The sequence below is a fragment of the Heteronotia binoei genome, chromosome 5 (assembly GCF_032191835.1).
Source record: "Heteronotia binoei isolate CCM8104 ecotype False Entrance Well chromosome 5, APGP_CSIRO_Hbin_v1, whole genome shotgun sequence".
NCBI lineage: Eukaryota > Metazoa > Chordata > Lepidosauria > Squamata > Gekkonidae > Heteronotia > Heteronotia binoei.
This window is the reverse complement of record NC_083227.1, coordinates 81,440,741-81,453,078: the sequence shown is the minus strand read 5'-3', so window position 1 is coordinate 81,453,078 and position 12,338 is coordinate 81,440,741. Positions and strand designations below refer to the sequence as shown.

The 12,338-nt window shown below is 40.0% G+C and overlaps 1 protein-coding gene across 2 annotated transcripts in view; it reads left to right on the top strand.

Annotated features, from left to right (window-relative positions):
* The window catches only part of CHCHD6 (coiled-coil-helix-coiled-coil-helix domain containing 6), a 366,636-nt gene that overhangs the window by 211,902 nt on the left and 142,396 nt on the right, over window positions 1–12,338 (top strand). For both annotated transcript variants that reach the window (XM_060239695.1, XM_060239694.1), the window contains one exon: window positions 8,746–8,816. In XM_060239695.1, the coding sequence (XP_060095678.1) occupies window positions 8,746–8,816 (71 nt within the window). The remainder of the gene's footprint in view (window positions 1–8,745; window positions 8,817–12,338) is intronic.

The following is a 12,338-nucleotide window of genomic DNA, read 5'->3' as shown; positions in this document are numbered from 1 at the left end:
GAAAAGTCTCTGCAACTTTCTTAAATTCATATCCCAAGATCCTAGAAATTTCTTGCTGAATCATCTGCCAATACTTTTTTGCTCTTTCACAAGTCCACCACATATGGTAGAAAGAACCTTCATGTTTTTTACATTTCCAACATCTGTCTGGCATCTTATTGTTCATCTTTGCCAATTTTTTAGAAGCCAATTTTTTAGAAGTCATATACCATCTATACATCATTTTAAAACAGTTATCTTTAATACTATGACACGTCGAAAGCTTCATAGAATTCTTCCACAAGTATTCCCAAGTTTCCATCTGTATTTCTTTATTTACATTAATTACCCGTTTAATCATTTGAGATTTCACTACTTCATCCTCCATAGACCATTTTAAAAGTAATTTATATATTTTTGAAATTAATTTTTCATTATCTCCAAGCAGAACTTTTTCCATTTCTGTTTGTTCTTTTATTATTCCTTCAGTTTTGATATCATCATCCACCAAACTCTTTATTTGTTGCATTTGGAACCAATCATATTTATTCAAAACATAGCTACAATATCTGGTTTGTGGGGGTAACCATGTATCATATGAGCATGTGTCATATGATCAGTGCTGAGACAGGGAGGCAGAGAGCATACATTCATGAGGCTGGCTTCCATTTTGCACAATATCATTTTCTGTGAGCCAGTATTAATCTGCCCTGGGTATGTGTTACTAATTGTTCCCACACTAGCTAGGCAGAGGCACTTAACTGGAATGCCCTGGTGCATCCAGTAGTTTGCTAAAGGCACTGAACTCTTCCATTGCATTTTAAACATAGGTTTTGTGCATGTACTTTATACTGTCAAATGCTGTAGAATAAGAGAGGTGCCTGCTGACCTATGAAAGCGGCTTGTACCTTTTCAGAGGATTGTGCTCAAAGAATAAACACCCTTTGGGAAAAGTCTGAAAACAGCCTATTGAAACCCAATTTTGTTTTATATATACATGTGTTGCAAGTTTTCTACATTTGTAGTACGGTAGTTGTGCTTGCCACCAAGAATGATTGTAGGTTAATATGTTTTTTTCTCTACAAGATATCAAGGTGCTTGTGAAATGAATAAAAGTGGTTGCTATTCCTCTTCCTGTAATATAGGAAGATTAAAAAGCCAAACAAACTGGAAACTGTGGCAGCCTGGACTGCAGTTTAGTGAATCATGCCTTCAAAGAGCCTGGTGCTAGTAAGAAACTGCAAGGCACTTTGAAGTCCTCTGTGTACACAGTCACTGCGGCATGCGTTACAGGCCAGACTGCTGTCTGAACTTATAAGTAAGTTTTCTATACTGCCCTGCATCTCAGAAACTAAAGATACGATCATGGGTTTACCCATTTCATCCTTGTCATCTATGAGAGGAAGTCTAGTTTGAGAGACTGTTGCCCAAGACTACCCACTGAAGGTTCTGGCATTCTGAACCCAGTTCTCCTCAGTCCAAATTCAGAATGCTAGCCAATGCAAAACTCTGGCTCTGCTTTGCCTTATTATATGTAGCATTTATGTAAAAACGATTATATAGTATTTTCAATATGCAAGGTGATTTGCGTTCTTTAAATAATTTGCCTGTCTGTATGCAAGGCAAATAATTGGGTACAATACTCAAGGAAGCTTAGACTCCCCTTACTACTAACTGACTTTCAACAGAACAGTAGTACTGTTCAACACCCAGAACCTACTTTTCATTCCAGCCTGCCACATGGGATTCAATTCAAATTATTTTCAGTGTATGCCCATATCTGTCCTTTTTTCTGTCTATGATATCGAAATGTAAAAAAAACCAAAACAGCACTGAACCTAGTTGCATGGAAAAGGAAATTTCAGCAGGTGCACTATGCCATGCATCAAGGGAGAAAACATGTACATACTTCAATTGCTTATATTTATAGATCCAAGAACCTATGTCATAGTTAGCATTTAGTAATTCTTTTTATTTTTCTGCTTCTATTTTTTTAAAAAAATAACAAAAAGAAAATAGTAATGGTACCATTGGTATGAGTCAGCCAAAGTCAAGGCATGACCCATTTCTAAGTCCCAAAGTGCCGTTTTCACTGGGAGATGGTGTAGGGAGGGTAGACTTACAAACTGAAGATTCAGGCAGCAGACGGCGTGGATTTTTATTAACTCTGTTGTTTCCTGACCTGAAAATAATAAATCCTAATTTATTCTGATCATTTTATGTGTTCATCATTTCCGTATCTATGTGCTTTAGTTCCTTCTATATTTTGGTACTCTATTGAGGAAAAGATTTGTCCCTTGATGTGGTAATGTCATAGGGAACTTCGGAAGTTTTACTAAGATCCCTCTCCTTAGCGGTGCTTGTTCTAGTAGTTAAGTGTGTGGACTCTTATCTGGGAGAATCAGTTTGATTCCCCACTCCTCGACATGCACCTGCTGATGTACATGGGAGGCCAGAAGTGATTCATTTCTTGGGGTGTTTTACTTGGGGGCTTACAAGTTTTCCAAGCCTGGGCTAGACTATCAGAATGGGGTCAGTGGATCCAGAAGTACCCTTCAAGAAGTAATTTCTCCTTATCTCCATATCTTTTCTGCAAGACGGTAGTACTAATAATTTATCCTCACAATATTGTTATGAGAATGAGTCAGATATAGATTGTAAAGTGAACTATACATTGCATTAACAATTCTAGATAAATTAGTGTTATAGCTTCTTAAAGATATTAAATCTAAACTACAGTAAGAACCTTAAGAACCTTGTTTTATGGCTTTGGAATGTATTTTAGTTATTTGCACTGCATTTCAGTGTAAGGAACATCAGCAGAGTGACAGCTAGTTTGATATACTGTGAAAACTCAAGGCACACCACTGCTGGCCCAAACCATGAGTATGTGAGCAGTGATTCCAAAGGATCAGTTGTGTATTGGAGAAGCTGTCATCTCATGCTTTGTAACTGATACATTGCAAAATGCTGGGAAGGTGTTGGACCTCTGTGAGATTTACCATGCTGAGGTATCTGCGCCTATGTATTTTAGTAACAGACTTTGTTATGAATACAAACATACCTTGCATCTTGAAAATAATTGGGTGTAGTGTTGTAAATTTAAGTACAAACTGTTCTCTACAGACAGAACCTCTGAGGAGATAAAGAGGCCACACCCTGCATTTGCTGCCTCTGAAGCTTTGTCCTAATGTTGCTTTCCTGTGGACTGTGTTTGTGCTGTTTGAATGACTACTACAATCGAGCCACTGGTTTTCAACGTAAAAGTGAAAGAAAGTGGCAGCTGTGCAGGGTTGTAAGAGGTCTTCATTTCCAATTTAAATAACCCTGGTTATCACCAGGCAGCCTGAAAGCTTTACAGTGGAGACTGGCAGCAGAGGTGGCCAGTACTTAATTACCTTTTGGTTCTGCAGCTTTCCCTCCTTATGTTTTGTTACCTCTTGTGGAAACAATGTGGTATTTTTGCCTTTTCCACACATTAAAGGATATGCATTTGCTTTCAACTGGATATGGGGGTCCAGTTCTGAATGCCAAAAAGAACGTGCAGCAACAGAGGAGGCCAGAGTCTAAGTGATGCGCCTGTCAGGTGCTTGACAGATTGTGGTCATGCAATCCTGCAGCTGTTGTTTGCAGCGTTTGTCAAGATCTCCGTTGGCCTGCTTCATTTCATCAGAGGGATCACTTGCATTCATCTAGGCTGGCAACAGTTCAACAGCCATTAATCCTCTTTGTACCTTTAAGCACTATGACCACTGACAAGATTCTATGCACCGACATGTCACAGTACCTTGAGATAGCTTTGGTGGCTGTTGTGTTGTCTTGTTTGCTTGTTTTTTGATCCAATCATTCTCTGATCTATTGACCCAGTCCATCACCTGATGGATAAATCTATACTGTGGTGTTAGTGCTGTTATTTGGGCGTTCCCCCCTGCCCTGGCTGCTGTTTAATGGTAGAAAAGCACCTTGCCTTACATATGTTTAATTTCTGATTGGTCTTGGTCTTCAGTCAAGCTGCTTATATCTCACCTAGAACCAGGTCTTTTTTAGTAGAAAAAGCCCAGCAAGAATTCATTTGCATATTAGGCCACACACCCCTGATATCACCATTGTTTCACATAGGAGTTTTTGGTAGAAAAAGCACAGCAGGGATTCATTTGCATATTAGGCCACACCCCCTGATGCCAAGCCAGCCAGAACTGCATTCCTGTGCATTCCTGCTAAAAAAAAGCCCTGCCTAGAATAGTATATGTTTTACATTTGTTCAAGGGAACAGCATCATTTTTTGAGTAGGTGAAACCTATGAATTGTCCCTGAGACATTTGAACTATCTGTGCTATAAGAACCCAGTTGCCAGAATTGTATGCTCGTTTATTCTTGTGGAGATATTTTAAATATTTTAATGGATTATTTTAGAATAATAAGCAATTGTGTTTTTTAAAAACAGAAAATACTTGCAATCAAGAAGATGCCCATAACATCCCATTGGACTTCAGATCTTGTTTTCCAAGTTCTGAAACTATGAGTAAGTTAGTGGCTCCCCTGCCTCATCCCCTTTCTGTCTTTTCAAGAGAAATTTCCCAATTCATTGCACAATTATCTGCTGGGCTATGTGAGAAGGTTAGCAAAATTGATGTGCAGCTAAACTTCGAGCTAGCCATACTGGCCTGTAGTCCTGAGTCAGAGGGCTGTACATTATTAAGTGTATTTAACCATTCAAAAGGATGTGCACATGGGAGAGGGTGCATATGCATGTATATACCTTTATAGGATCTAATTAACTTTGTTCTCAGTGGCATTTTCTTAATTTTTGCTTCTTCCCCTTCCTTAAAGCCTGCCTTAAAGCCTGAGCCTGCTTCAGCAGGGAGGACAGGATATAAATAGAATTAAATACATAACTAAAATAAAGCCTAAGCATCATTATTCTGGGATTAAAGACTGCAGTTAAAGGACCTTTCATGAGCACCCATCTACTGATCCAGCCCTTGCTTGATTCCACCTGCTCCTGATCCTTTGCCTTGACTGTATGCCTTTGGAGTAGGGGCCATGTGACTTCTGTGATCCCTACTGTGACAAGCAATCATTTAAATGTAATATGGGAAATTGAACTTCTGGATGTGAAGATGAGATAAAATTTAGTAAGGAGCAGTGGCTTTTGAGGATGTTTGAAAGAGGAGAGGGGAGTTAACTGCATAAGGAGCAACATAAAAGAAAGGATGGGAGAACAGAAACACTATGAAAGGAATGTCTAACATTTTGTACCCTTTCCTGTGCTCTTGGAGGTGATACCTTGCTTTGTCTCCTGTCCTTTAGGGAGGCAAAGTCTGCTAATACGTAGAGCAGGGCACTCTTGGTTGTGGTGCTCATGCAATGGAGCAGTCTTCCAAAAGCATCTTAACAGTCCACGTTATTTTTGTTTGACTAAAAGATAAGGTCTTTTAAAAACCTGCCCATCATAGTTCTTTATTGTGAACTTTTGTTTCATGATATGTTACCTTGAGAATCTTGTGGAAAAGTGATAACTAGGGATGATAACGTTTATGCATTTTAGACATCCTCATCACTAGATCAGCATATTCTTATGCTTTTGGTCTTTTATAGGCTAAGGTCCTTAAAAAATCACTGTAGAACAAGGCTTTGGTCTGTTTTCCTTGCTTGTTTGAACTTAGATAGGTTAAATGCCAGCCTCCTGATGGGTCTCACTACAATGTATTTGTTTCTGTTTTCAATTCCTGCTTCTGTTGGCTAATGGTATCTGATGAGTCTTCTCTGTATTGCCTGCAAAATGTTACATTTTTAGTACCTTCTGTCCTCTCTTGCTTTTTCTTCCTTTTGTCATATTTTTGATCTTGCAAATCCAGGTCCTATGAGAAATCAGACAGTATGAAATATGAAAATTGCTTGGGAAGTAATTGTAGAAACACTGAGACTTATGAAACCCATGGAGATAATGCTCGCACCTGCTTATTCACAATATTTAATTTTTAATGGCAGTTTTAATTAATGGAGCACAGGTCTTCAGGTTTTTTCAGAGGCAAGTTGGAGACAGCAGGGAGCTGCAGAGTGTCATGTTGGCTTGTGGGGCAGCAAAAAAAAGGTGACATTAAAAATCTGTGATCTCTACATTGTTGGCAGGAGGTTTGGTGTGTGCGCGTTTGTGTGAAACTAAAGTTGACCATTATGTAGCACATACGCAAATAAAATCACTCTTCAACATGCTGCCAAAATGCATTTTGAGGTGAGGGCTCATCTGTGATTTGTCTGTTTCTGAAAGAGATTTTTTTTTTCCCGTCAAAACCTGTGAAAACAATTCCCTGCTGTGGCTTCTTTGTGTAATGCATAAAGATACATCTGACAATAATGCTTTCATGTAGTAAGTTTGAAAGGAAAATCAAAGCATGCTTATATAAATCTGTTAATTTAGAAGGCTGTAAGAAAAGTGGTGTTGGTGAAGGGGAAGCACAGAAATTTGGATGTGTTCTGGGTTTTTGCAGGATGGAGATGGAGAGCTTATAACAGAATTGCAGATAGTATGAGTGGCTTTTTATGTTCAAGTCCCATCTTTCAAAGTGCCATGACAAAATGTTGCAGGAGAATAACAGCAAACAAAGGATGAAAGTTTTGTGTTTTTTTTTAGGGAGGGGGGCTATTGTAGTGAAAATTAAAACTTGAAGCGATACGTTATACCATCTGGAAAGAACAACATATCCAGAAAGGGAATGAAATTCAATTATTTTTCTCCATGCTCTTGCTTTATTCTTCCCTCCCCTTTAAATTGATTATTTAGCTTTACATTTATCTGCATAGCAGTGTTAAAAAGTAAGCCACAGAATAAGTATTTGCTCATGCCATTTGTCTTTTCTGTAGGGATGAGAGTGCTATGAGTGGCCTTGCACTCGATGTGTCTGTTTGCTTGGCATGTACACAGGAGTGTTTTAAGGCTGTAGGTCTGCCATTCACTCTACCTATTTACTGTCAGAGTTTTTTTGTAGCAGGATCTCCTTTGCATATTAGGCCACACACCCCTGATGTAGCCAATTCTGGAGCTTACAGTAGGCCCTGTACTAAGAGACTCTGTACTGAGAGCCAGTTTGGTGTAGTGGTTAAGTGTGCGGACTCTTATCTGGGAGAACCGGGTTTGATTCCCCACTCCTCCACTTGCAGCTGCTGGAATGGCCTTAGGTCAACCATAGCTCTCACAGGAGTTGTCCCTGAAAGGGCAGCTTCTGTGAGAGCTCCCTCAGCCCCACCCACCTCACAGGGTGTCTGTTGTGGGGGTGGAAGGTAAAGGAGATTGTGAGCCGCTCTGAGACTCTGAGATTCAGAGTGGAGGGTGGAATATAAATCCAATATCATCATCTTCTTCCCTGTAAGCTCTTGGAGGATTGGCTACATCAGGGGTGTGTGGCTTAATATGCAAAGTAGTTCCTGCTACAAAAAAAGCCCTGCTCATGGCAAACAATTTCAGATGGAATTACTATTCAGTGACTTGCCTGAACCTATTTATTTATCACATTTTTAAATACTGTCTTTTCCCCCAAAGGAACTCATGTTGTCATATCTGCTGACCACTTTTGCCTTTACAACAGTTCTGTAAGGAAGGCTTAGCTCAGAGACTGCTATTGATTTATTTAGTGTTGCAGCTATGCAGGGGCTTTAATCCATGTCTTCCTGGGCCAAGTCCAGCATTTTCTGCAGAGCTGCAGTAGCTGACCAGTGCAGCTTCACTGTGATAGAACAGAATATTTGCTCAATGCATATTGACTATGAATATTAATTGCACCACAGAGTGAAATAAAAGCTATGCCACCTTAATTATATTGTGAACCATGTTCTAATCTATAGGTTATGCAAGAAGTGAAAAGTCTTGGGGCTCTGTTAGCAAAATCACATGCTTCAAGATCATAGGACATTCTAGTAAATAACCTGCCCTCCATCTTTTAAGTCCCTGTTCTTTGCAGAGCTACTGATTTGGAAGATCTTAGATATTTGCTGTTTTATAATCTCTATATACTGGGTAGAAGAGAGCTGCTCTCTGCTGATTTTGGTAGGATTTCTTACAGGACTGTTTGATACAAAGTGAAGTTGCTTGACTTGGTTTTGTTCATCTGTTGTTGTTTGCTGTTGCTTTTCATTTATTTATGAGACTTATGTTGGGCTTCTGCCTCTTAGGAGGCTTTTGTCTAAGGGACTGATAAGTCAGCCTTTGCTCAGCAGTGTTGCTCCAAGAATTTACACTGTACTTGTACAGCTGCATTGGCCATTGCCAAATTCAAATGGAGTTTTATACAAATAAGTGTAGTATGCTGTCATGTGTAAGAAATCTGGGGTAAAGTGGGGGAACAATGCTTGGTTTTTCCATTAACCTGTGTACTTTTTAAATGCTGATTTGTTAGTTTGAGGACTTAGGTTCTTAGTAGGCCCATGAATCCTCAAGTCTGAACCTTATCTCTGCAAGAAGGCACGGATGGTTGCTAGCGAAAGCATATCTTCTGGGGTCTCTCACTGTGTGATTCCCGGGTGTGTTTGATTCTGACTGGGGTAAAGTGTCAAATTGCTTCTTCCCTGACAGTTCAGTAAGGATGACTCAATAGTCCATACACACAGGATGATTGGTAGTGAGAAGTATTGGTTTACCAGTCCTTCTGTTTTTCCCAAAAAAACATGTTTATTTCTTGGGGTGTAAGTTTAAAGATTTGTTGTGCTGTATAGTTTGAGAAACTCAGGACTAAAAATGGGTGCTTGCTGATGTTTTTTCTCAATTTCCAGAATGCTGACATCTACAAGATGACTTTGGAGCAATACAATGAGGCAATCACCAATGCAGAAGATCAGATCAGGTAAGAGCTCTTACCTTGATTGCTTATGCTGCACCCCTGGTGCAATGAAAGCCTGAGGTTGGCTCCCATGAGAATGTAGACTTCTTCCCATCTAATCTCTGAATCCTGGAGCCATGGGGAGGCCTCAGCCTCTATGCCCTGTTGTTGGCCATCCAGAGGAACTGGTTGGCCATTATGTGAGGCAGGATGCTGGACTAGATGGACTATTGATCTGAACCAGCAGGGGCTCTTCTTATGTTCTTGTGTTCTCTGAGCACACATGTTCATATCTTGATAGAGTTTGAAGGCCAAGGACCACCTTGCTCTGATCTAATTGTTGCTGTTCCATAGCTCATGTCCAGTGGTATATTTTTGCTAACAGAAGGGGGCGTGTGATATTTGCTTACTCTTCTCTTCCATGGCAGACGTTTAGTTTTGCCCCTCATACTGTTCTTAAGGTCTTCCCCAGGACCACAGTGTTCTACTAATGGAGATATTGCTGGATCCAAGCCAGTTACTCTGTAACTGGAGTCAGCCAGAATAGCCCTACTGCTTTAGTACAGTGTTGGAAGAATCTATATGATGAATAGGAAGGATACTTTGCCATTTCCCTGGGACTTTATTAGAACAGGAGTCCACAACAAGTCTTGGCCTTTGCAACTCTGGTGGGGATTGATTTTGTGTGCTGCCACCTGGCTCTGGTCAGCGGAGGAAACAACAGGAAAGAAGCCTCAACTAGGCCAAAGCTGGCTGATTGGTTGCTGCTGCAACAGTTGAAAGGCCAAATGTCTTGGGACCAAGATAGCGGAAGAACTATCTTCTCCCATGAGCTCCTGCCCAGGAATTAAGATTGGGAGAGGCCATCCTGACTGTCCTGCCGATCATAGAAGTTCATCAAGTATGAGCATGAGAGAGGGCCTTTGTGGTGGCAGCCCCAAAATTATAGAACCACCTCCCCGGGGAGGTGCACCTGGCCCTCTCACTGTCAAGCTTCAGGAGGCAACTGAAGGCAGTTTTATTTATAATTACGTTTAACTGATTTATTTTTTATCTATCAGCAGTCCTAGCTGGAATTTATAAATGGGTACCTTTTATGTATTTTTGAGTTGTTTTATTTATATTGTTTTGTGGTTTTGATAGTCATTTTAATTATATTGTAAGCCTCCTTGAGTTCCACAAAGGAGAAAGGTTGCTAATAGATGTTTTAAATATAATAAATAATATAAATAGGTTTACATTTACCACAACAGTTTTACATACATACTGTCTGTTCTTAGCTGTATTGGCATCTGGTTAGAGTTGCCAGGTCCCCTCTGGCTATTAGCAGGGTTTGGGGGGTATGGTTGCCAGATCCAAGTTGGGAAACTCATGGAGATTTTGGGATGGAGCCTGGGGAGGACAAGGAACTCAGTGGTGTACAATACCATAGAGTCCACCCTCCAAAGCACCCATTTTCTCCAGGGGAACTGATCTCTGGAGATGAGCTGGAATTCTGGGGTATCCCCAGATCTCACCTGGAGGCTGGCATCCTTACTTCTGGTTGTGACTGAGGCATCACTTTTGAATTTGCTTGGACAACTAGGTAGCATGTAAGGTGGACATATTTCTGTTCTAAAAGAAAACATCATTAACCAACCGTATACATTGTGTACATTTTAAGAAGATGTGCTCTTTAAAAAACAAAAACTTGCCATTGGAATAAATACTACAAAAGCAATGATTAAGTTATGACATTTCCCCCCTCCAGTTGTCTTCAGTATCAGAACACAGGAAGATGGTATTGAAGCCAAGTATGTTTCCAGAACTATGTTGCTACTTGCCAAGAAAACATAATAATTAGAAATATGCAAGTTCTCTAGGATTTCCTACAGGAAGAGATTAAGATCCCAGGCCGTGTCCTTTATTGGTTGTTGTGTATTTTGGCAAGGCTTTTCTTTTTTTTAATGAAGGGTTTCAGTTGCATTCCTTTGGGGATTTATGTGGTCTGTTCACATTTTCTTACTAGATAGAAACCTGCTGTGCACATTAATATCTCATATAATAAGCTGTTCTTCAAAAAGGCAGGATTGTTAATGATTTCCTGACACTTTAGCGAAAGTATTTCAAGCATGGTCATAGAAAGCTCTCTCATTCCATCCTGCTCTGCACCTTTTGGCAACAGTTGCCAAGTGTCACTTTCAGGCATCTAATTTGCACTTCTAAACTGCACTCTTCATTAGAAGCATGAAAAGATTCGGTCTTAACACTACACTATAATCATTCTGGCCTCCTTGTTTTTCACTGCCTGCCCATTCTTTTATATTACCAACTATTTTCCGTTAGTAGCCAGGTGATCTTCCTTCCAGTGGGGTTTTGTCACAGAACACAGTTTGTTTCCTTTGCAGAAATTAGTCCTACAGTTCAGAAAAAAGCTAGAGATTAGAGGGGATGTTTGTGTGTTCCTCTTTAGTTGTATGAACATGTGCCTTTTACATTTGAAAGAAGATTGTCTGGGGGGTATGAAGTGCTAATTTGAGCTGAACTCTGTTATGAACTCACTTGGTGGCCTTAGGTGAGCCATTCTTTCTTAGGATGCTTAAACTGTATGCACTATGGAGATGATAATACTTTACCTTTCCGATTAAATTATACCATGCGTTGTTGTGGAAGGAGCCATACTTCAGTTATAGAGCATCAGATTTGCGGGCAGAAAGTTCCAAAGTTCAAACCTCAGCATCTCTTGTTAAAAGGATCAGGGAGCAGGTGATTTGAAAGACTGAAACCTGAGACCCTCAGTTTAGTAGATTTGATGGGCACAGATTCTTGAGGTGGTGCTCTTCTGTTTCTTTCTCAAGCAGTAGCAATATGCAGACTTTCTCACTTTGCAGAAAAATACATATCCAGTAGAAGGCGTAAACATTAGATCCTGTTTCACTGTTTGATAACAAGAGTTTGAATTGGCAATTCCAGAAGTAATCGGGTTTGGTTTATCACTGCATCCATTTAAAAAAAAAACACAAACGACTGGGAATATGATTTTTAGGGCTTGTTTTATACTCTTAAGCATCATAGGTTCATCTCAGGAACTGTCTAGATAAAAAAGGAATTCCTTAGTGTTTTCTTTGGTTATTTGGGGTCATCGTTAATATTTAGCTCACTGATTATCCTGGGTCATTTACAGTTTAATATTGTAGTTCTCTAAGAAGTTCTGCATCCAGCAATGATAGTGACTCTGCTCCTGCTTAACATCATTCATCACTTTATATTTGGGTTGACTTTGCCTGAGTCGAAATCCCAGCAACTAATTTTGTCGACAACCTTATTTCAACCTCTGAATCACCTCTTTGATTTGAAAACATCAGTAAGTGGGTTCAGGAGCCATTGTCCATAATTCACAGCATAACTAGGCCCTTAGAGGGCTTGCGATTGACCCCCCTCAAAATAGTTTTCCCCATTGACTTTGAACAAGGCTCTCCTGGTGTAAAAGGGTCATTGAATTGCCCTCTTCATATCTCTTGTTCAGCAGAAGAGTTGGGACTAGCTCCTAGCCTTATGTTCAGTTCA